Below are 26,421 nucleotides of genomic sequence, written 5' to 3' on the forward strand. Positions count from 1 at the left end.
GCGTGAGTCATGCTTGGGTAGTTCAGATGGTAGAGCACTTTCCCGCGAAAGGCAAAGGTTCCGAGTTCGAGTCTCGGTCCGGCACACAGTTTTGATCTGCCAGGAAAGAACCGACAAATTCTAGAACACAGAATGCTTTCGCTGCCGTATTCGGCAAATAAGGCAGATGGCACTAGTGTCGGAGGTTGTCGAAACTAACTTGGAAAAAATAAACTTCGAGAATTTGTCATTCACCTAATGTATCATTTATTACGTTATGTTCAGCCACTTGCCTACATAGGCTGTTTGAAATGTTTCATGGACTTTATAATTATCCTGCATATAAACGATTTGTCAGATAACACCAGGAGCACTAAGCTAGTTCCCTGACGATGGTGTTGTCTACAGTAATATATCGTCATTAGATGAAAGAAACGCAGAAACACTTTGATATAATTTATATCATATATAATAATGTAATAAATGATATCGCTATATAAATGAAGATAACGTCTTGTGGCATTGTGACACGCACCGTAATATAGCTGCATGGCGCAATCGCCATCGGGGAAGGCATGAGGCGTGGAGGGATGCAGATGGCCCACATTAATGTTCACGTAATTGACAGCAGTCATTTTGCCTTCGGTATCTACCACACGTTCTATTGAAGCCGTGGTAAATGTCCATAATATCATAATACTATCCCAACCAGTCTGCGTGAGCGGCGCGCATGATTCATCCGACAAGGAGAGACGTTTCCATTGATCCATGATCCAGTTTAGATGATTCCGTGCTCACTGCAGTCGTAACTGACGATATTGTTGGGGCAATTTGGGATCACGGAATGGTCGTCTTCTGCGGTGCCACATCTTCAGTAATGTGCACTTAACGGCGTACTCCGAAACACTTTTTTTACCTGCACCAGCATTGTGCTCTGTCGTGAGATTTCCACAGTTCGCCACCACTTTAATGCTTTAGAGAGTGGGCAGTTTCTGATCTCCCCGTTCTGTGATGAGTCGTTGGCGTCAATCACCTTGTCACCTACACGTAGTTTCACCGTCTTTCAGCCTTTGTTCATTGTTGCTCATGACATTTCCCTGGAGGGAGGGCGATGTTATCTTCCAGAGATACTATTGAGAAAATATGGTGAATCGGCATTTAAAGCCGACTGAAGAACGATCCTCCTGCTGCCAGTATACGAGGATTAGAACTTTAATTCTGGTAACTATTTATTTACAGATCGTGCAAATAGATACATGTTTCAAAGTTTTACTAACCTTCAAAGTAGTCACGAACATTATGCATAACCCGTTGCCAGCGATGTGGACGTCGTAGGATACTCTTAGCAGTGCCAGTTGTGCTGACGGTTCGAGCGGCGCGGTCTATTGCCCGACGGATTTGTACCAGTTCTGAAGTGAATGTCGTGAAGTTTCTTCCTTCAGTTTAGAAATCGAGTTGAACTCACGAGGGCTTAAGTCAGGGGTGTGCAGTAGGTCGCATAGCACTTAGCAGCACCAGCAGTCAAACAAATCAGTAACAGCTTCCACTGTACGTGCTTGAGCATAGTCCTGCAAAATGATGGTCAGGTCCTGCAGAAAGTGTCATCACTTCTGTCTCTAAGCTGGCCGTAGGTTGTGTTCCAAAAATGAACAGCATAGAGAGTTGTCGTACGGAGGCATATAAAAATGGCTCTAAGCACTATGTGACTTAACATCTGAGGTCATCAGTTCCCTAGACGTAGAACTACTTGAACCTAACTAACCTAAGGACATCACACACATCCATGCCCGAGGCAGGATTCGAACCTGCGACCGTAGCAGCAGCGCGGTTCCGTACTGAAGCGCGTAGAACCGCTCGGCCACAGTGGCCGGCTGGAGCCAAATAAACAGTCGTTTTTCCCTCGCTCTATTTGCGAGTAGACGTGGAACGGAAATTACTAGTGTTGGTACTACGCACTATCGGCTTGCGGCGTATGTATGTAGATGTAGAGAACAACAGAACAGCGTCGTTGGTTCCGAGACGCCCGTTTTTAGGCGCTGGATCATAACAGTCTGACCTCTGTCAAAGTCGTAGGAAAGCCTAACCCCGTCACATGCCTGCAGTGCTGCAGGCAGAATTCAGATTTGTGGTTTTCTGCCGTTATTAAATTTTTGACATATCAGTGTATTAGCGTTTTCGAATAGACCATTTATATTTCTGTTACTGCTTTTCGAATAGACCATTTATATTTCTGTTACTGCTTTGGATTTACTCCGCCTGAATCTAAGCCCACTCACGTCCATGTGCAGGTGGTGCAAAACTTTTCACAGCTATTTACTATTCCATTACTTCTGTGAAAAACTGTTGACAAGAGCGTCGTTGACTAACTGCTGAAAGGACGCTGTGCCTGTTTATTGTTTGAGACGCCAAAGTGATTGAAGAGAGAAGTTACAGATAACATTCATTTCTAAAGATCGTCCTTGTGTTTTATAAGACGTTTAGTGTGTGTTCTGTGACTTCTTTATTTAGAATAATCACTTTTTGTCACACTGGATAAACACACACTGAAGTCATTCATCGGTAATCTCGTGAAATATGGATTGGTATATTTAAAGAAATTGGCGGAAGACATATGTGGCAACTCTGATAGCACCATCGGACATCTCGGGTACATTAATGAGATAAGAGAGATTAAGTTTCATATCAAGGCAGATAGGCAGTATTTTTTCTTAGCTACATATTCTATTGGAATAGGACAGAAAGTTGCTTTATACGAAGTACTCTGCAGTATGACATGTACAATGCCTTGTGGAGTATGTATGTAGATCTGCTGTCAGCGTTCCTCCATCTATACTGTCCAAACTATGCAGAGAGTTTCCATTTCTCACAATAAGAGCGCATTGATCGATCTCATGTGGTTTGTGATGATGCCCTCCAAGTTAGGGGCAACATCATCAGTGCTAACAGGCAGGTGATATATCAACAAATAACATAAACATCAAATGAGGAACACATCAAAAGACGTGCCGACAAGATTTATGTCGCGACATTTCTTGTTGACGGTACAAGCCCACAGGCGATCTTGGAGAGCATCCGTATTTTGCAGTACGAGACTTGCACCAGTAACTGTCTAGCGCTTTCTAACACTACTACGCTACTCGAGAGAAATTTCAAGTACAGCTTTTTCCGTTTAATCGAGATATTCACAATCAGCTGAGAAGGACATAATGATTTATGTCCTTCAAAAATGGTTAAAATGGCTCTGAGCACTATGGGACTCAACATCTTAGGTCATCAGTCCCCTAGAACTTAGAACTACTTAAACCTAACTAACCTCAGGGCATCACACACATCCATGCCCGAGGCAGGATTCGAACCTGCGACCGTAGAGGCCGCGCGGTTCCCGACTGTAGCGCCTAGAACCGATTTATGTCCTTCAGTTGACTTCATACAACGTAGGAAAGGCGACATTTGCACGATTAAAAGTCCATAAAGTCAAAGGACGAAAATCGTTTTTGAGTGGTTTAAAGAACAGTCGTAAGATTTTAAATAAATGATTTCACCAAATAGGTCGATTGAAATAAACCCAATCGAATAACGTTAAGCTAGAATAAAACCATCCATTTATATCAAAAACTCTTCATCTAAGAGAATTGTATCAGTATAGACAACTGTCGAGAGTACAGTGACTGCCATTGTCACAGATCTACAGGTTGCGCTACATAAGATATGCACACTAATAATTCTCACGCTTCACTATACTGTTGACGTCTAGCAAGATTCAAAATTCTCATTTACTGATAGTCTTTTGTGCACTGGACTCTCATTTACTGGTAGTTTTTAGTGCACTGGACTCCCTGTAGATTGGAATCCACAAAACTTCGTTGATGCTGACAGTTTCAGAATTATTAACTTCCCTCCCAGACGTACGTACAGAAGTTTCGAGTTTATCTCTTCACTGACGTCGAAGCCGTTAGAGATGAAGCGCCAGGTTACTTGGACACTCATGTGGAAGTACGTCAGCCGTAGCCTAATAGCTGAATGAAACAGGCATTCGCCTTGGGTCCTTGGGTGGTTTTTCACACCACAGGAAGTGTAAAACAGTGTCAATTGTTAGGCATTTAAATATCGTCACACATGAATAGAAGTTCGGGCTTTTAACCACTGTGACAACTCGTTCGCTCGCAGAATGAGTTCGTGCAACTGCGATAAAAGGTGTAATTTTCGTCATTCGTACGCAGAGAGATCTAGTGACATTATTTCAGTCCTTGAGGGTACGATTGTACTGTAGTGGAGGAAGGCATATAAACGAGTCGATAATGTGACTGAATATCGCATGAAAGTCGCTTATGAACGTTCTTATTGTAACCTGTATACTAAGTTTGTTATCGGTTATATTCTTCTGCCTATTATTGTTTTCCTCTCAGTTCCTGTATCCTGCGGAATCATTTGATTCATGCTACGTACAGAGACGCCTCTGTTTATAAGGGCGTTTTCCTTCTATTACCCTATTTTGTCATAATGTTAGCAGTATGACGCGGGGTTGATCAGACAAAGATCTATGGAACACAGGTATATTGCAAGGTAATTATTAGTTGTGTAACATTCTCAAAAATGAAATGAAATGTCGTGTGGCTAGTGCCTCCCGTCGGGTAGACCGTTCGCCTGGTGCAGGTCTTTCGAGTTGACGCCATTTCGGCGACCTGCGCGTCGATGGGGATGAAATGATGATGATTAGGACAACACAACACCCAGTCCCTGAGCGGAGAAAATCTCCGACCCAGCCGGGAATCGAAGCCGGGACCTTAGGATTGACATTCCATCACGCTGACCATTCAGCTACCGGGGCCGGACCACATTCTCAAAGAAACACCTCGTTACAGTTGATTTACGGAAACATACTTAGATTTTATATCAGTATTTAATTCTATCCGAAGAAATGTTTGAATAATGAGCAACAATTTTCTATCTGCAGAATGAGCAGTGCTTTGAAAGGCAAGGTACTGGGTTGAAGTCCTGGTTTGGCAAATATTTTTAAATTGCCAGGAAGCATGAATTTGTCATGTCCTCCTGTCAATCACGAAAAGAATTTACTTGAGGGTAACGAATTACGTATCTTTTCTTTCGGAAGAAATTATATTATAACATGTGTTATTGTTTTAAGTCGTTTGTTACTGTCTTCTTTTTTTTTATTTTTATTTTTGTCTTTCTCCTTCTCTAGTTTCGTACAGTGACTCGAGCACAAATAATTTGAATTATGTACAACGAAAAATGTGTTCTGCCTCACTATAATACGAAAGTAAAAAATACTAAAATATACCATTAAAAACCAAGACGTCGGAAAGGTATTTCCAGTAAGAAGAACATGTCAACGCGCACACTGTAAATCCTGGAACTACATGGAAAAGAAATCTTCTCCCGAAAGACTAATGAAATGTTTTACAAACGTTAAGATCGTCCCAAGTATGTATATGAAAATTAATGATCCCGAAGTGGCCTGCGGTTCTAGGCGCTGCAGTCTGGAACCACGAGACCGCTACGGTCGCAGGTTCGAATCCTGCCTCGGGCATAGATTTGTGTGATGTCCTTAGGTTGGTTAGGTTTAACTAGTTCTAAGTTCTAGGGGACTAATGACCTCAGAAGTTGAGTCCCATAGTGCTCAGAGCCATTTGAACCATTTGAATTAATGATCGCGGCGTAAGCATAGATGATACAAATTCGACTGTTGTGACGTCATGTTGTGTTCTCTGCGTATTGTGTCCTGTCATATAGCTGTCCAGTTAATTTACCCCTTCTACAGTATTATATAGTATTACGCAAGTTTGTTAGTGAACAAAACCTAAACAAAATAGAATTTCGTGATAATAAGTATTGGGTAGATTCATGGACTAAGGAAAATGTATCGTAGGTTTTACTCTCATTATAACAATAACCTCACACACTTGGGCTTCGGTTCTTAAACGAACTTGTAGTTCTTATGTCGTAATAGATAATTTAATTGAAAGGGAATCAGCAAAGTCAGATTAAAATTATTACTTTATTATTCAGGAAAACGAAGTACCAGTCATACTTCAGGCCTATTGTAAATGATTTATTCAGGAATGGGATGAATTCGATAGAAGCTGGAACTTGCCCTGACTCCTGTCAAACCATTGCAAGCTACTGGCAGTCTGTGAGTTGGGTGAATACAGAGAGACAAATAACAACGTCAAGTAGTATCCCCCTCAGTGGATACAGTCTCCTCTCCAAGAAATACTCCTCAACTTGACTGCGAGTGGCGATTTAACTGTAGGTTCTCGGCCCTGTAGAAAGGAGGCGTGGACTAGGGACACATCAAGGCATTACACAGACTACACTCCCTCTAAGCAACACGTTTCAGGGGCTCTCTACCACTGAAACTGAAGAAGTGCAACATATGTCATCTGTTAGGAATCCTACTGTGTACTGGGTCAGGAGGAAGCAAACAGGAAAGGATAGAGGTTTGTTAACTGTCGGAGTTAGACGTACGATGAACAATACCGAGCGAGGTATTGGTTAGCACACTGGACTCGCATTCGGGAGGACGACGGTTCAATCTCGCGTCCGGACATCCTGATTTAGGTTTTCCGTGATTTCCCTAAAATCGCTCCAGGCAAATGCCGGGATGGTTCCTTTGAAAGGGCACACCCAACTTCCTTCCCCGTCCTTCCCTAATCCGATGAGACCGATGACCTCGCTGTTTGGTCTCTTCCCCCCAAACAAACAAACCAAACGATGAACAATGGTGCCCCTTGCGGTAATTGCAAAAAGGACCAGGAAAATTCCTGCCGGCATTGAGGAAACAGCCTCAACCAGCGGCACAATGTGACTCACGATGAAAGTAGCGACATATGCCTCTGAGCTCCGAGGTAATCCAATACATTGTAGCACCCTAGCTCTGAGTCGTGTGCAATGCCATAACCAAGGACTTCGAAGTTTATAGGGTTGAGAAATGTAGGTTCCCCTTAAATGGATCAGCGATGCATTACACATCAGTAGCCGACGGAGTTTAAGGTGCTCACAAGGTCTTTTTTTCAGAAAATGACTGCCATATGATGCCCCTAAGGTATTAGTGTATGAGTCAAAGAAAAGTCAACGTAAGCCGACACTATTAAATTTCTAGCTACCGACTCTGAAGCTTCGCAAGGAAGTGTTCGACACTGAAGCACTTATAAAAACCAGTGAAGCTCACGTAATAATGTGTACAAAAAGCTAGCTAAATGTTAATACTACAGCAAGCTATATCCAACCGTGTATCGAAAGAATAGTGCAATGTGGGCTGGAGGTAGTGTATTCACTCCAATAAACAAGTAAGTGAAATAGCATAACTCATAAATTGAAGCTGCAAGCGAGATCTTTTGACAACACTAGTGGGGCAATAAAAACGACTCTATGCCACTTTTAATTTATTCAAGATGGTTCACCCTCCCCCCACCTCTGCCCCAGCCCACCGATAAATTAGTTACCCTCTCCCCCTCTGGGAATTCCCCAGTCCATCAGGGGTCCCTCCCCCTCTTCCTCTGGGAAATCGCCAACACTCCCCTCTCCCACTTCCATCCCTCGCCCCACCCCTCTCTCACTGGCAAATTGGCGGGAAAAACGCACAATCTGTGCTGAGCAATTGGTGTGAAAGACATATGGTGTTTTTTTTTTATATTTTGGAGTGTTATCCTTTTGGGGAGTGTGTCTTTCTTGTGCATGTGCTCACTTTGACGTATGAAGGCGAACTGGCCTAGATCACATTACCGCCACCAGAGGTCTCTGGGAAAAACAGCCTCTCTCCCCCACCTAGAAACTGGCGAGAACGCACCATTCTTTGGCTTTGGTCGATGTTTCAGGTGGTCAGAAACATTTTCGTACCCCAGGTGTCAACCTGGAAGGATGGAATACCTTTGCTCCAAGCCAGAGGCCACCACCTGTTTTGTTCTGGGAAATAGGCTTGGTAGCCTTTGTGAGAGAAACCAGAAATGCTTCGTTCTTTATTGGTGTTTCAATTGGTCAGCAGCACTTAAGTGTGCAGGTGTCCCACGACTGTAAAGAGGTTAGTTTCACTATTAGTCTACCACTAGAGAGTTACTACAGCCAGTATAGCCTGTGGCACTATGTGAGAACGATGGTGAGCACTTTGGAGACTTAAATGTGGCCATCCACCTGAAACACCGACAAAAGAATGTTATGTTCTCGCCAATTTCTAGTTGGGAAAGGGAGGTGGCATATCCCAGTGCCCTCTGCTGACGGTAATATGGTCTAGGCCAGTCAGTCACCACATGTCAGTGTGAGCACATACACAAGAAAGCATGTTTATTCTTTGTGTTTACATATTTATTTCTAATCATAGTCACTCTGCTGATGAACACATTTCTCACAACGAGACTCCGTTTATTTGACTTTTTTGATGGAGCCACAACCTCACTTCTGCTTACACCACCTCATCACATTTTCCAACAGGTTGACATCCCAAAATATAGAAAAATCACGCTATGTCTTTCCACACCAATTGATCAACACAGATTGAGCTGTTTTTCCCACCAATTTCTCAGTGGATGAGAGGTAGTGGGAAGAGTGGGGTTTGATGTGGGCATTTTCAAGAGGGGTATGTGGTAATTAATTGATCAGGGGGCAACGGCAAGGATGGAGCGAGTGTCTGGCATCCTGAATAAATTAAAAGTGGCTTAAAATTGGCTTTATGTCCTTAATACCACTCATTTCCAAGAGTTTGCAAATAAGTAGGAATTTGTCTCCTCTATGTACAGCTAGACTCACTCCCAGATATAACAGAAAATTTTAGAGAAAACCTCGGTTCGCTATTAAATGTGTTTCGCAACCATAGTATAATCATAGAAAGAGTAATTATCCTTCAATCGACAGGAAAAGTTGCAGTTTTGTAGGAGGGCGTGCTGCAAATTAGTAGCTCCGAATTTTTTATGTGAAAGCACTTTAGGGTTTTTAAATAAAAAGTTATTAATGTTCTACATCTTTATTCTTGATTAATCCGTATTTGCAACCCTCTAGCACTAGAGAGGTCCGACTTACAGCATGTAACGTGGCAGTGTGTAAAGTAACTATGACTGAGCGTGAGAAACAGTGTGTTGTAATCGAGTTTCAAAACCGAAGAGTCCGTCCAAGCATGAGCACCCTGTCCTTTAGTTTGACAATACCAGACCACAGCCGAGCGCTGTGACCTCTGCAACAATCTGACGTTTTGGGTTCACTGTCCTCGATCATTCTCCAGACAGTCCCGACTTGGTCCCCGCAAATTTTCATCTGTTTCCAAAACTTAAACAACATCTCATAGGACTTCACTTTGGTAGTGATGAAGTGGTGCAAGCAGAGGTGAGGTTGTAGCTCCATCAAAGAAGTCAAACAAACTGGTGTCTCATTCTGAGAAATGTGTTCGTCGCCAGGGTGACTATGTTGAGAAGTAAATATGTAGACATAAAAATAGACATGTAATGTTAAAAAAGTTTCTTTTATTTCACTATACTTAATTCGGAGGTATAAGTTTTCAACACGCCCTCGAAAGTGAAGAGTATGACAAGATATCCTGTCAAACAATACCATATACCTTCACTAAAAACTGCCTAGAATAGGTAGTTTCGAAGCTCAGTGAAGACGAAAATATATTAGTTAAAACGTCGACAAATGGTATAACCACGATGAAGACATCACAGATAATAACTGTGTGTGTTTTTTTCAATCTAATTTTGTTCGTTTTCGTTCGTTGCATCTGTTCGGGGCGGACGTCGCAAGACACCCGTTTCAGTTCGTCGTTGATCCATTAACTCCGTTTTTTTATTACAGAGGGCAGCGAACCCCCTGACCGAACACGCTGAGTTACCGTGCCGGCGGTGTTAGAATGTAGGAAGATGCGGAAGTTGTGTAAATATCGATCAACGTTTAAGAGAAACTTAGGGCACGTATAAGAAGCGAAATATGTTAAGAATAGGTTTATATTTACTTTAGTGTTATAACGGTATAGCCTCATTAGCGTGAACTCGACTCGCGGTTGCAGCGAAAAATATATTGGCGCCGGCAGGAATACATTACTTCTTATGGCAAGTTTTCTCGGTTAGGATGAATTTCGGTTAAGGCGAATTACAAACTCTTTTTCAGTCCCTAGCGTAATTAAATTTCACTGCAACAAAACTTCCGATTTTACAGTACATGTAAGTGTTAACTTTTTTTTCAAAATGAATGTAAGAAAAGTAACTACAAAGCTAACTTCCCACTGTTGACTCGTATCTAACGTATTATAGAATGGCAGACGCGATAATCACCTCAACAATCAGCATGTACTGTACATTTAAATGAGTTCAGTAATATGTGCATTAACATTTAGAAATGTAGTCGATGCCAGGTGTTCTTTTAGTCGTAGCTAAGTCGAGTTAGAATATCAAACAGAAATCTACAAACGGTAGCATGCGAAACATGGCAGAGAGGAAACAGACAGCTATAAATGTGCAAATAAAGCTAATGATTCTAGTTGAAGTGGACTGTGGTACAAAGAAAGCAGCAATTGCAGAGCAGTTTGCAATTCGCAAATCTACTTTATCTCCGATAATTAAGAATGGAAAAAAGTAATTAATGCTGCTGCATCAGGTTCCGGAAACAAATCTAAACGACTTCGTAGCGCTAAGTGTGAAGACGTCGAGACCTCACTGCTGGAATGGTTTAATCATATGCGTGAATCTAACATACCTTTAAGTGACCTTATGATTCAGTCAAAAAGCAAATGAGACTGTCCAAAATACAGGCATAGAAGACTTCAGTTGTTCTGCTGGTTGGCTGTATCGGTTCAAAAGGTTTCATCTGTAAAAATTTACGATGAAGCAAATGAAGTTGATGAAGAAAGTGCAGACAGCTGGTTGCATGAATTCGACCAAGTGTGGGAAAAGTATGCCTCGTGTGATGTATCCAGTATGCACGAAACTGGACTCTTCTGCAAACTTTCTCCAAATCGCACCATGGGGATAAAAGGTGACAAGTGTCACGGTGGAGCACGCAGCAAACAACGTTTAGCTGTTGCGCTTGGATGTAAGGTGGACTACAGTGAGCAGTTTCGTCCCTGGGTTATCGGTAAGTTCGAGAAACCACACTGTTTGTAAACCACAAATATGGACTCTCAGCACAAGAAAGCTTGGATTGACGGCACATCATTTCGCAGGTGGTTTCTTCGTTTAAGTAATCCCCTAGTTGCTCAAAATGGACATGTTCTTCGTACACCGAACATATGTTTTTTTCACCAAACGCGACAAGCTGCCCTTAGCCCTAGGACTAAGGCATCATTTCTCTCATGAAGACAGTTTATCGCAAGCGACTTGTAATAGCTACAATTCGTGCTGTTGAAAACAACACTATAACTGCAAATTGGAATCTACTTGACGCAATAAAAGCCATCGCAGCTGCCTGGAACTCCGCGCCGCCACTTCATACACAGAAGTACTTTAACACAGCCTGGGGAAATAACAACACTGGAGAGGAAATATTTCCTGGCAGATTAAAATTGTGTGCTGGACCGAGACTCGAACTCGGGACCTTTGCCTTTTGCGGACAAGTGCTCTACCAACTAAGCTACCCAAGCACGATTCATGACCCATCCGCACAGCGTCGTGCCTGAGTAGCTCAGTTGGTAGAGCACTTGCCCGCGAAAGGCAAAGGTCCCGAGTTCGAGTTTCGGTCCTGTGCACTGTTTTAATCTGCCAGGAAGTTTCATATCAGCGCACACTCCACTGCAGAGGACTATGGGACTTAACATCTGAGGTCCCCTACAACTTAGAGCTACTTAACCTAAGGACATCACACACATCCATGCCCGAGGCATGATTCGAACCTGCGACCGTAGCGGTCGCGCAGTTCCGGACTGAAGCGCCTAGAACCGCTCGGCCACGACGACCGGCTCACTTTGTAGTGTCATTAGTCTCAGTAATGTAAAGCGATTGATACTGTAGTCTATTACGCATTGCTGTAATATTGCACGTGTATACGTATTAAAATATGTATTTTTCACTTAAAACGAATCTCTTGTAACACAAACTCTTGCTTTTTCGGTCCTTTCGGATTCGTGGCAACGAGGATATACTGTATTATTCGTGCAGACCTACGTCCGTAACTTAATACTGACGGAAATGGGAAATGTTGCACCTTGAAGCACCAGTCAGATTTTACCAAACGTTGTGGAGATGTTCATCACATAACGGGTATTAAATTATTGAAATTTCAATTCCATTCGGAACTGATGTCAGTCATCAACATCAGTATGAAGTGGGAATTCCATACCTTCCAATACCCTCTCGTATTCGTTGTCGAATGGAGGTAAAAATGCATTTTCCCGCCTCGGCCAGACATGACCTATGTGTGACAATATCAGGGATCTATACATTCCCCATGGGATTTTTAATGTGAACTATAGTTCGATGTCTTGCATTATTCTGCTGGAATTTTCCATTTGATATCCTGATCACGAAGGGTGTGGCATCAGATTTAACATTCTCTCCCCATACTGACGACATTCAGCGTGCCTTCAACAACTGCCAAATCAGTCCTGTTTCCATACTCAATCGCTCCCTACAACTATATGGAGGAGTTGGGGAGGTTTGGGCATTTCAAGTCGCTGTTTCCTGTGAGCTTTAACCAGTAGATGTACGAAATCCTTGCCGTCGAAATGACTGTCACAGACAGAAGCGAGACTCATTGCCGAACACCACAGAATGGCACTTAGTGTGCCAATTGGCTTTTCTCTACGCCACCCAAGTCTCAGTTGTCTCTAGTATGGCGTCGCGGGTACCAGACGGATGGCGACTCGAGATCTCAGCACAGCTTTCAGCAGTCTGTTCCAATCGGTTCGTCGTAATCCTATTCCTCTAATGTCTGCCAAGATTTCATGGGTTGTTGTCTGTCTGTTCGCCAGAGCCAGTCCAACAATACTACGACCTTATCTTAGTATTGTCTCTGTAAGAGGACGCTATCTACTCTTTTTGCCCCATTGTTGTCGTGCCTTCATCTCGTCATCACTCGTTCTGCCGTCATTTCACTACAGCCAACCATATGTGCGATCTGTCGGTATGGTACTCGCATGACCCTCATACCAGTGTGTCGACCTTTCTGAAAGTCCGAAAGAGGGTAACAAACTATGTGGACACGTTATCTGGGCACGCTGTGTCGGGATTTCCTCTTGAAGGTTACAGTAACATTAGACACAACTAACCGTCATGTAGTCCCACCACTCTTCATCTGCAGGAATGACTGTTTTCTGTACCGAAAATATGCTCGCATAAAGATATTTTAATCAACATATTTCACAAACATGGAAATATTGATGGATACAGGTTGATTCCGTGGCGAGGTTACAGACTTTCAGGGTTGATGGAGAGATATCTGTTTCACTTTGAGGTAAGGGGTCCTGGTCCGGAAATGACCGAGTAGGAAGTTGTGAGATAATATCGTTCTGATACCTCTGACAGTATGATTCTTCTACTGCAAGCTCTTTGTTTTCCATATTTGAGAGGAGGTAGTTTGGACCAAAACAAGGAAAAAATACCCAGTAAACAAGGGTTCTAAAATGCATACCTGTAGAGTTATGAGCAATTGTTCAGTGGAAGAGATGTGTTTCACAGTAGCGAAGATGAGCAAGTACTCATAACTCTTAAAGTATGCACTTTAAGGCCCATGTTCGGTCCATAATACCCCATACCAAAGTATGAATAACAAAGAGCTTGCAGTGGAAGTGTCATCACGATTTTCGCATATAATTTTCGACTTGGTTGTTTCCGGACCAGGGTCCTTACCTGAGATTGATACATTTATCTTTCGCCATCACCAATGAAAGTTTGTATCATCATCATAGAACCACATTGTATATGTACTGTAGTAACGTTCCGTCAAAGTGTTCATGGTGAAACATACAAACACGAAATGGAAGAATAGCTGGGAGCGTAATGACTGAGTTCTGTACACAAATGTACAGCAAGCAGATTAAAATGTGATGATCTGCAACTGCATTTAATTTACATGCTACCCATAGGAATAGAATTCGTTAACCAGTTGGTATCAGAAGATGACGTCGGTGGCTGAAAGGCATTGTGTAATGAAACAGAACAACGTTAAAATAGTTATAGCTGTGGAAGTTTTGTTGGAACTGAACTTACTAGTAGCTCAACAATATTTTGAAAGACGGTATGTTGAAGGGACTGTTGTCACAACTACCCATAAATGTCACCAAGGGCTATAGGCGACGCAATATGTTGTTAGTTTGGGCCTATACATAAGTAGTTAGTTTCATTACTACATACTACCAACTGTATAAATTTCTTTATTATTCAGAATGATGAAAGAAACGGTATTTTGTGTTAATTCTATATAACATTTAGGTATTCACTCTGAAAGTTATTTTAAATCGACCTTTTCCTCATATCTGTCAAAATACTGCCTGTGAGACAAACACAGCTTTAGTTTTACGCTGAAATGTTCTTCATATACACAGATAGAATTGGTCACTGTACAGTGTACAGGAAATAGTGGAGATTTCCATGTCGGAATTGTAGTTTATGACTTATGTGGAGCCGGCCGGAGTGGCCGTGCGGTTCTAGGCGCTACAGTCTGGAGCCGAGCGATCGCTACGGTCGCAGGTTCGATTCCTGCCTCGGGCATGGATGTGTGTGATTTCCTTAGGTTAGTTAGGCTTAATTAGTTCTAAGTTCTAGGCGACTGATGACCTCAGCTGTTAAGTCGCATAGTGCTCAGAGCCATTCGAACCATTTGGACTTATGTGGAAGAGTGAAGTCAATACATAAAAACAACTCTTAGTTATTGTTCTGTTTCTAAGCCTTGAGTGGGTATCCGCAGATTTTATTGTTTGTGATGTCCTTAATGTGGCATTACCATCAATTATCGGAGGTCACTTACAAGATTCTGTGTTGCAGTACAGGGAGGGATAATGGAAGACACTCTCATCGTATCTACGGGTATTGGTTTCCTCACAGGAGAATTCCACACCAAAGTGCCGCTGGTAATGCCTCCGAGGAACACGGATTCTTAGTCTTCGCCATGTTGTCTGTAGAGAGCGTGACGTGAGAACACTGCATTTTGGGGATGCCGTAATATGGTAGGTCACGTAACACTTTGGAGGTTATTGCAGGAGAAGAAACTCCATGTGTACTTCCTTCAGAAGATGAAGGTACTAGTAAGATCCGATTGCGCTCTTGGTTTAAACTTTGTGCATTAGTTCTTCATGAATATTTTAAAGATGCCACACACACACACACACACACACACACACACACACACACACACACACACAAATTAAGCAAAGAATAAATCGATTTTACACTTGACATTTATTTTAACAGTCGGAAATCTAGGACAATCAGCACCCTCATGAGATTGCTGTTCTGTCTCAACAGCAAAGGTTTCTCATGAACATGTGGGCTGGACGAATTGTTAGTCATTCTGTAAGATCAGTACTTCAGCCCCCACTTTTAACTGGAGCGTCTTTCTATCAGTATATGTGTACCACACTTAGACAACGGTTGGACGTAGTAACACTCGTCGTTCACAACAATCTTGCTTCCAGCATGACGCAGCCTTAGTAGTTTCGCTGTAAATGCGGCCAGCTATAAACTTTTGGGGAGTTGATCACCAGCATTATGAATTAAAGACGCTGGAAGACAACAGAACAGTTTTAAAAAGAACTTGAAATCACTTTTACTTGGCAACTTCATAAAGAGGTATATGAATAAACAATAATATTTGATTGTAGTTGGTTTAAATTTATCAAATTTTATTGTAAATTAATTAAAAATCCTGTTATGTAAATGGTCAACGTCTATTCATATTTTTACTTAGAAAATATGTATTTGTAAATTCACAGATATTGTACATCGTAATGAGTTGTCGCAAATAGGATTAACGGAATGCGTACATAGGCCGAAGGTTACCTGTTATGTGGCACATTCGTGAATTTAACAAGGATTTATTTTGAGGACATACTTTGAAACACGTTATTCCATTATCCGCCACGGGTGAGGGATTGTCGCCGGCCGCTGTGGCCGAGCGTTTCTGGGCACTTCAGTCCGGAACCGCACTGCTTCTACGGTCGCAGGTTCGAATCCTGCCGCTGGCATGGATATGTGTGATGTCCTTAGGTTAGTTAGGTTCAAGTAGTTATAAGTCTAGGGGATTGATGACCTCAGATATTAAGTCCGTTAGTGCTTAGAGCCATTTGGACCATTTTTTGAGGGATTGTCCGAATCAGTGATGTGTTTCACGACTTGATGTAGACACCCGACACGTCAGCAGAGTTGTGTGCTCGTTCATGCGAGTAAAGAAACTCCCGACATACTATTTTACGCCTTTGGTAAACTTATTCCAACGTATCTCCAGTACAATGTAGTTTCTGTGGAACAGTTGTTATTCATTCACAGAACCGTACAGACGTCTCATGCATATAACTCACAAACGATAAAAAATTAAATGCTCGATAACAAGAAACTCTCCTCTGTGTGTGACCTTTCGTATCACACCATTTTTCGGCGAGGACCTGAAACATTATGCATGTCGTTGTTTTGTCCACACTGACAGGAATAGTGATTTGGTGTGTCAGATTTCCTTGTAAGAAAGACCGTAGGGATATTTTTTCGGAGCAGCGGATGTGGTTGTCGCTATTGCGACTTTCGTCGCGACGGGAAAAGACGATCTTGCCTTTCGTTTCCGCAAGCGAAACGCAGAAGCTTTCTAACATTATTTAATATAATATAACTAATCACTCACTGCGAATGTGTGCACCTAAAGTGTTGTCTTGGATTTATAGTAAAGTGACGTTTGTTGTTCATCAACGATAGAAAACGACAGAAGATATTATGGTTAACTTATAATGATATCTTTATTCATTAATTTTACGATACGTTAATGTGACTGTGAAATATTAACAACTATTACGCACTTGCGTAAGGTGCCAATTTTCACAGTCATTATTTCTCTATACCAAACACTGAATTTCACTCACAAATGTTCCTGGATGGCTGTTTTGATAAGTACCTACAGGAAAAATTCACTGTGTACCAGTAGTTAGTATGATTTATAGGTTTGATTCGGGATACGCATTGTTATATGTAAAAAAGTTGATTATATTTCGGTTAGTTTAGAAGAACAAGAAACATTAACAATAGATTCCCTGTTGATGTATGGTCTTGCTTTAGGAGAGTGAAGATATGTAGTGTCGCTTCTTTTTAGTCTAGACGTTAGTTTGAGGTCATCTGATGAAAGATCACCAGTTAATATGCCGAGGGCATCGTACAAAGAAGACACGCTTCGAATTTCAATATTTTAACAATAAATTGCCATTGAATTCGTGACGAAGTCTCGCAATTTATCGCCCTCCGAGAGAGCTGTAGCGCTCAGACTATACGCGGAACAGAGAGCTGGATGCAGTCCGAAGCAGACAGCTCCGAAATATTTAAAGTGCTTCAGGCGTATAGCGAAAGGACTGGTTAGACAACATAAGACGGGGCATGTGCATGGCAATCGGTAAAACTGAGTCCGATTGCAAAGTTATCTGGACGCGAGTAACCACCCTTGGTAAACTCAAATTAATTATAGGATGTCTTTACTGGCATCCATTTTCATTGCGATTGTTGTAGAATGATACAAAGAAAGTCTCCGCTCAGTAACGCCGAATTAACCCAATTATGCGGTATCAGCCGGAAGCGACTTTAGTCTGCCGAATATACACTCCTGGAAATTGAAATAAGAACACCGTGAATTCATTGTCCCAGGAAGAGGAAACCTTATTGACACATTCCTGGGGTCAGATACATCACATGATCACACTGACAGAACCACAGGCACATAGACACAGGCAACAGAGCATGCACAATGTCGGCACTAGTACAGTGTATATCCACCTTTCGCAGCAATGCAGGCTGCTATTCTCCCATGGAGACGATCGTAGAGATGCTGGATGTAGTCCTGTGGAACGGCTTGCTATGCCATTTCCACCTGGCGCCTCAGTTGGACCAGCGTTCGTGCTGGACGTGCAGACCGCGTGAGACGACGCTTCATCCAGTCCCAAACATGCTCAATGGGGGACAGATCCGGAGATCTTGCTGGCCAGGGTAGTTGACTTACACCTTCTGGAGCACGTTGGGTGGCACGGGATACATGCGGACGTGCATTGTCCTGTTGGAACAGCAAGTTCCCTTGCCGGTCTAGGAATGGTAGAACGATGGGTTCGATGACGGTTTGGATGTACCGTGCACTATTCAGTGTCCCCTCGACGATCACCAGTGGTGTACGGCCAGTGTAGGAGATCGCTCCCCACACCATGACGCCGGGTGTTGGCCCTGTGTGCCTCGGTCGTATGCAGTCCTGATTGTGGCGCTCACCTGCACGGCGCCAAACACGCATACGACCATCATTGGCACCAAGGCAGAAGCGACTCTCATCGCTGAAGACGACACGTCTCCATTCGTCCCTCCATTCACGCCTGTCGCGACACCACTGGAGGCGGGCTGCACGATGTTGGGGCGTGAGCGGAAGACGGCCTAACGGTGTGCGGGACCGTAGCCCAGCTTCATGGAGACGGTTGCGAATGGTCCTCGCCGATACCCCAGGAGCAACAGTGTCCCTAATTTGCTGGGAAGTGGCGGTGCGGTCCCCTACGGCACTGCGTAGGATCCTACGGTCTTGGCGTGCATCCGTGCGTCGCTGCGGTCCGGTCCCAGGTCGACGGGCACGTGCACCTTCCGCCTACCACTGGCGACAACATCGATGTACTGTGGAGACCTCACGCCCCACGTGTTGAGCAATTCGGCGGTACGTCCACCCGGCCTCCCGCATGCCCACTATACGCCCTCGCTCAAAGTCCGTCAACTGCACATACGGTTCACGTCCACGCTGTCGCGGCATGCTACCAGTGTTAAAGACTGCGATGGAGCTCCGTATGCCACGGCAAACTGGCTGACACTGACGGCGGCGGTGCACAAATGCTGCGCAGCTAGCGCCATTCGACGGCCAACACCGCGGTTCCTGGTGTGTTCGCTGTGCCGTGGGTGTGATCATTGCTTGTACAGCCCTCTCGCAGTGTCCGGAGCAAGTATGGTGGGTCTGACATACCGGTGTCAATGTGTTCTTTTTTCCATTTCCAGGAGTGTAGACTGAGAGGTATATGGCTTCATTGTAGGCGGTACAGACAGAAAGTCTTTCTCCGACAACCGTCTTGAGTAACTAGTTCAACTACCCAAACGTAGTTGGAATATTTTAGAACTCGTAGATATAAACAGGCCTGACCTCATCGAAGTTGTCTGTATAGAGACAGGGATTAGCGATTAAGACGTCATCGTAGCCTCGATGGTCACTGTAGTTAACAAATACATTAAAAAGTCTAGGAGAATTTTTATGTTGTAAACATCAGATAGGCATTTGTTAACGGCCTACTTAGAAGGGACATAATCTACTTCTGTTCAGAAAAGGAACGCACAAATGTCGCTAGACAAAAGTTATCAGAAATTAGAGTGTCTAAAGAGATAAGTGCGTGGGACATACAATTTTCACCGTCGTACGTTAGCAACGATCTTGCTGAGAATCTTTAAAAATTCTAGTTTCGTGTAATATCGCTAAGCAGGTGGAAGGCTTCCATTCAGTTACTCGTCGACATTTCTAGTGTGTTCGACAGAAGACAGCAAAAGAACTCCTGGAATATTAAAGTACGTGTTTAAAAATTATTCAGAGAGGAGAATCGTACAGAGATACCATGGTTTGACCATCGCACAGACTCCCGTATGGAGGAACATAGAGGTAGCCATCCCCCGCCTTGTAAAACAGCTGAAAGAGTTGGAAACACGTGAGTCGCCAGGTCCATAAGACATCCCAATTTGGTTGTACAAAGGGTACTCTTCGGCTTGGCCACTCAATTACCTCGTAATTACCACGAGTATCCCACACAGCGCAAGTCCCAGGAGATTGGAAAAAAGCACAGGTGACTCTCGGGTATAAGAGTAGTGAAAGAACGGACACATAAAATTGCTGACCACGGTCCTAAAGGTCTGTTTGCTGCACAATTCTTGAGCATATTTTTTAAGTCCGAATGAAGTTCAACGTGCCCTTTTCTCGCACGATATCTTGCGAAAACATGGATGAATGGCATTACGCAAATTATATATTCCTGGATCTGCGGAAATTGACTGGAACAGCGTCCCACTGCAAACTGTTAACGAAGTTCCGTGCATTCGGAATAGGTTGTTAGATGTTTGAGTGACTCGCAGACTGTTTAGGGAATAAAACCCAGTCCGTTGTCCTTGGCGACGAGTTTTCATCATCGGCTGATACAGCGAGCGGCAATCTGCGAATTTTGACGCTGTAGTGTGCGGAAAAGTATTGTCGTTGATTGTAGGAGGATAAGTACAGAATGCCTTATGTTTTGTGTGAAGAATGGCAGCTTGCTCTAACTGCGTAAAATTGTAAGTCAATTCAAAAGAAGAGGAAAAACATTCCTGTAAAAATCGAATGTAGTATTAGTGGTATGCTACTTGACACAGCCACGTCGATTAAATGTTTAGGCGTAACGTCGCAAAGCGACATGAATGGAACGAGCATGTAAGGTCGGAGGTGCAGAGGAAGAATATTCGAATTCGGTTTGCTGGGAGACTTCTAGGAAACTGTAGATGGTATATAAAGAAGACGGCATACAGAACACTTTTGCGTGCCTTTTATGAGTACAGCTCTAGTGTCTGGGATTCATACTATGCGGATTAAAGTAAAACATTGAAGCAGTTCAGAGGCGTGCTGTAACATTTTTTTAACCGGTAGGTTCGATCAACATTTGCCCCATTCGATCAGAACGTTTAGACGTACCTTTCTCTACGTGGCTCTTCCTTGTTTTATGAAAACCAGTGTCGGTGATAGTGTTCAACTTCTGTTCATAGCGAAACTAACAAAGAGTTTTGAACAAAAATGCATAAAATGTACAAAGACAAGAAACAGAGCAGATTAAACTACATGTGACCGTACACGTTGTCGGCAGAGACCGGTTCAGTATAATTGATTTCTTGTGTGACCGCGCCATGATGTTTTGCAGACACCACCATTTTGGTTCAAATGGTTCAAATGGCTCTGAGCACTATGGGACTTAACATCTATGGTCATCAGTCCCCTAGAACTTAGAACTACTTAAACCTAACTAACCTAAGGACATCACACAACACCCAGCCATCACGAGGCAGAGAAAATCCCTGACCCCGCCGGGAATCGAACCCGGGAACCCGGGCGTGGGAAGCGAGAACGCTACCGCACACCATTTTGGCTCATGTTACTGATGGCCATCATCACGGTCGCCGTGACGAAAACTGTTTGCCACTGTAGCTCAATTGTCTATTTTTATGTCCATTATGACGAGGTTTTTCGAGTAGTCCGAAGGGATCAGTTGTTGCCAAAGTTTTGGGTTGTGGCATTGGAGTCCATGCAAGAGAAGTTACATTGCAGCGGTAATGTGTATAGACTGTAACATTAGCAGATGACGTATTCTTCGTATGATATCTAAGTGTCAGATTATCAGTAGCAACTAACGAAACTACTTACCTCCTGCTGAAAAGGGACAGAGAAAGAATTTATAATACAAAATTTATCAATGTAACTCTTAGAAGTTTAGTAACGAGAAATTTATGAGTTTTTCCATATGAACGTCGTAATTTCACACATCCTACAGAGAATGCAGGGAAAAAAGTAAAAACTGCTGTTTGTGTATGAGAAATCGATTGGAAACTTTCCTCATGTCAGCACGTTGCAGGTGTCGCCACCGGCGCCAACCTTGAGTGAATGCTCTGAAAAGCTAATCATTTGCATATCACAGCATCTTCTTCCTGTCGATTAAATTTCGCGTCTGTAACACGTCATCTTCGTTGTGTAGCAATTTTAATGGCCGGTAGTGTAATTCATTAGATCATGTACAAAATTGTGGTTTTCATTTACGGTTCTTAGTATCTTTTATAGTGGTAGAACGTAGTTCTTTATCCTTTTTCTATTCTTTTATGTTAGTATTAGGTTTCTTTCTTTGAAGTGTTTGTGGTATCGTTGTATATGTACATACCAGGTTGTTGTAATTATTATATACATTTTTTATTATACACAAAAATGTTAGTTTTGTGGCCTATTTTAACTTTCTAGATAATAGGCTGTAACCGAGGAGCGTACATAAACGAAATAAATAATAACCAGAAGAGTTATACTAAAAGAAAATCCCATTCTACACTACTAGCCATTAAAATTGCTACACTACGAAGATGACGTGCTACAGACTCGAAATTTAACCGACAGGAAGAAGATGCTGTGATATGCAAATGATTAGCTTTGCTGACTTGTGGAAAGCTTCCAACCGATTTCTCATACACAAACAGCAGTTGACCGGCGTTGCCTGGTGAAACGTTGTTGTGATGACTCATGTAACGAGGAGAAATGCGTACCATTACGTTTCTGACTTTGATAAAGGTTGAATTGTAGCGTATCGCGATTGCGATTTATCGTATCGCGACATTGCTGCTCGCGTTGGTCGAGATCCAATGACTGTTAGCACGAAGATATAATCGGTGGGTTCAGGAGGGTAATATGGAACGCCGTGCTGGATCCCAACTGCCTCGTATCACTAGCAGTCGAGATGACAGGCATCTTATCCACATGGCTGTAACGGATCGTGCAGCCACGTCTCGATCCCTGAGTCAAGAGATGGGGACGTTTGCAAGACAACAACCATCTGCACGAGCAGTTCGACGACGTTTGCAGCAGCATGGTCTATCAGCTCGGAGACCATGGTTGTGGTTACCCTTGACGCTGCATCACAGACAGGAGTGCGTGCGATGGTGTGCTCAACGACGAACCTGGGTGCACGAACGGCAAAACGTCATTTTTTCGGATGAATCCGGGTTCTGGTTACAATATCATGATGGTCGCGTCCGTGTTTGGCGACATCGCAGTGAACGCACATTGGAAGCGTGTCTTCGTCATCGCCATACTGGCGTATCACCCGGTGTGATGGTATGGGGTGCTATTGGTTACACGTCTCGGTCCCCTATGGTTCGTATTGACGGCACTTTGAACAGTGGACGTTACATTTCAGATGTGTTACGACCCGTGGCTCTACCCTCCATTCGATCTCTGCGAAACCCTACATTTCAGCAGGATAATGCACGACCGCATGTTGCAGGTCCTGTACGGGCCTTTCTGGATACAGAAAATGTTCGGCTGCTGCCCTGGCCAGCACATTTTCCAGATCTATCACCAATTGAAACCGTCTGGTCAATGGTGGCCGAGCAACTGGGTCGTCACAATACGCCAGTCACTACTCTTGATGAACTGTGATATCGTGTTGAAGCTGCATGGGCAGCTGTACCTGTACACGCCATCCAAGCTCTGTTTGACTCAATGCCTAGGCGTATCAAGGCCGTTATTACGGCCAGTGGTGGTTGTTATGAGTACTGATTTCTGAGGATCTATGCACCCAAATTGCGTGAAAATGTAGTCACATGTAGGTTCTAGTATAATATATTTGTACATTGAATACCCGTTTATCATCTGCATTTCTTATTGGTGTAGCAATTTTAATGGCCGGTAGTGTAGATTGCCGGCCGCGGTGGTCTAACGGTTCTAGGCGCTCAGTCCAGAACCGCACGACTGCTACGGTCGCAGGTTCGAATCCTGCCTCGGGCATGGATGTGTGTGATGTCCTTAGGTTAGTTAGGTTTAAGTAGTTCTAAGTTATAGGGGACTAATGACCATAGATGTTAAGTCCCATAGTGCTCAGAGCCATTTGAACCATTTTTGGTAGTGTAGATTCTGCTTGTTATATGAAGGTCGTTGCTTATGAAATCGCATTTCCATTCTTGTGCTTGCAGGAGAGACCCAGTGGGTGCGCAGAGGCGCGTGAACGGGTGGGTGTCTGAGCACACTCGCGGCCACATAGACAGCATCCTGTCCCACCCTCTTCCGCCGACGACGGCCGCCGTCCTGGCCAACTGTATCTACTTCAACGGCCGCTGGGAACAGCCGTTCGACCCGGATGTCAGCATAGAGGCGCCTTTCCACCTCAACTCCACCAGCACTATTCCCGTCACTCTGATGCGCAACACCATCGAGGCTATGTACGCCAACAGCAGTACTTTCAGCCTCGTTGCGCTGCCCTATCGACACCAGCAGGCTGCTATGTACCTCGTCCTGCCACATGACAAGCACAAGGACATCGGTCAGTTCATGTCTGAACTTTCATTACAGGAACTTCACCGCGTGATCGAATCAGTAACTCTCCACGTTGTCAATCTTGTCATGCCGAGAATGAGTCTGTCGACGGTGTTCAGTCTTCGGGGGCCTCTTGCGAGGCTGCAGAAACGGAAGGTGCCGAATGAGGAGAACGAGTACGAGAAGACCTTGGAAAACGTGGTAACGCTGCAAGGAAAGGAACAAAACAGTTCCTGTAATAGCTCTCATCTAGAGTGTGAGCGGATTGTTGATAGTGAACACGTTAATGAATCAAACATAGTTACACAGACGGTTACGCACGGAAATGGCACAGATGTTTTAAGAATGTCGGCGCTGGACGACACCAGTTCTGATGAGTACAGGTTGGCCAGGTTATCTGGAACGGAGCGACAATACTTTAAAGGGAACAACAATCAGAGTTCTGCTGAAACAGCTGCAGCGCTGACTGACTTCTACAAGCCCTACATTAACTCTGCCTCGGTTCCCAGCAACGGCAAAAAACCGGGTGATTTGTCGCTTAAGTGGACCCGAACGCAAAACAAAACGACTGTATCGAAACCGGGCAGTACTGCACCGGATCCGAACTTCAAGCCCACGACGAGACAAAGCAGTCCGGCAACCACAACAGAAACATCGAATACTGGCAGCCCACGGCCGCCCAACGAACTCGTGTTGGACGTGACCGGGGCTTCCGACGATCCGAGATTTCGTATCGACGACATCATCCACCAGTCGTGGCTGGAAGTCACCGAGACGGGGACTGAGGCGGCCGCCGCCACTGTCTCTGCCATCGACTACTCTGGAGACTCGGTCGTATTCCTCGTCAACAGACCGTTCCTCTTCTTCATCAGGCACGAGGTGACGCTCGCACCTATCTTCTGGGGAGTCATCACAGACCCTACGTCTGCCAGTTCCTCGCTTTCTGCTCCGTAACGACCTGAACAGCTGGAATAGTGTGTGTCGAAAACCTTTTGGATGAAAATTATGGAGATGGCAAAAGATCATGAAATGAATAAATTGAGATAAGGAATTGATGGCTGGCAATCACTATTTAGTTTCCTGTCCTCGTAAACTACTTTCACCTTCTAGCAACAATTTTAGTTCATAGCAACTGTTAAAATCGAGAACCACTAGTCTCAGTTCACGCCATATAACATCCCATAAAATTTTGCCACACGCTATCAAATAGTCCCGTTCTCCACCGAACGAGGTGGCGCAGTGGCTAGCACACTGGACTCGCATTCTGGAGGACGACGGTTCAATCCCGCGTCCGGCCATCCTGATTTAGGTTTTCCGTGACTTCCCTAAATCGCTCCAGGCAAATGCCGGGATGGTTCCTTTGAATGGGCACGGCCGACTTCCTTCCCCGTCCTTCCCTAATCCGATGAGACCGATGACCTCGCTGTCTGGTCTCCTCCCCCAAAACAACCCAGCCCCCCCCCCCCCCCCCCCCACTGTTCACTGTTGCACAGTGAGATATGTAACTCCGTCCTCTACCATGTGGTTTTAGTTCAGTTTCTTCTGGAGTTTCATGCACCGAGAATTTCGAGGGACCCGCCCCCCTCCCCCCAGGAAAGAATCCGTAGGAGTGAAATGCAGCGATAACTGTGACTATGGTTTAGGACCACTATTTGAAGTCTGACAATGAGTTTATGGGTCCTGCAGATGCTCGTGGATATTAATATCGAAGTGGAGTGGCACAGAGCAGTGTTTGAACCAGAAGTTTTGCTGAAACGAGGGGTACTATTTCCTACAATTGTTTTTGCACATCTTGAATGAGCACCATATACCGGGTGATCAAAAAGTCAGTATAAAATTGAAAACTGAATAAATCACGGAATAATGTATATAGAGAGGTACCAATTGAGACACCTGCTTGGAATGACATGGGGTTTTATAGAACCAAAAAAATACAAAAGTTCAAAAATGTCCGACAGATGGCGCTTCATCTGATCAGAATAGCAATAATTAGTATAACAAAGTAAGACAAAGCAAAGATGATGTTTTTCACAGGATATGCTCAATATGTCCACCATCATTCGTCAACAACAGCTGTAGTCGAGGAATAATGTTTTGAACAGCACTGTAAAGCATGTCCGGAGTTATGGTGAGGCACTGGCGTCGGATGTTGTCTTTCAGCTTCCCTAGAGATGTCGGTCGATCACGATACACTTGCGACTTCTGGTAACCCCAAACCCAATAATCACACGG

At 43.9% G+C, this 26,421-nt stretch overlaps 1 protein-coding gene across 1 annotated transcript in view; it reads left to right on the forward strand.

Annotated features, from left to right (window-relative positions):
• The window catches only part of LOC126249784 (leukocyte elastase inhibitor-like), a 194,861-nt gene extending 169,617 nt beyond the window's left edge, over positions 1–25,244 (forward strand). The window contains exon 4 of the mRNA XM_049951467.1: positions 23,850–25,244. Coding sequence (XP_049807424.1) covers positions 23,850–25,143 — 1,294 coding nt within the window. The 3' untranslated portion in view covers positions 25,144–25,244. The remainder of the gene's footprint in view (positions 1–23,849) is intronic.
• The last annotated feature ends 1,177 nt before the right edge of the window (positions 25,245–26,421 follow it).

The sequence above is a fragment of the Schistocerca nitens genome, chromosome 3, assembly GCF_023898315.1.
Source record: "Schistocerca nitens isolate TAMUIC-IGC-003100 chromosome 3, iqSchNite1.1, whole genome shotgun sequence".
NCBI classification, from domain to species: domain Eukaryota; kingdom Metazoa; phylum Arthropoda; class Insecta; order Orthoptera; family Acrididae; genus Schistocerca; species Schistocerca nitens.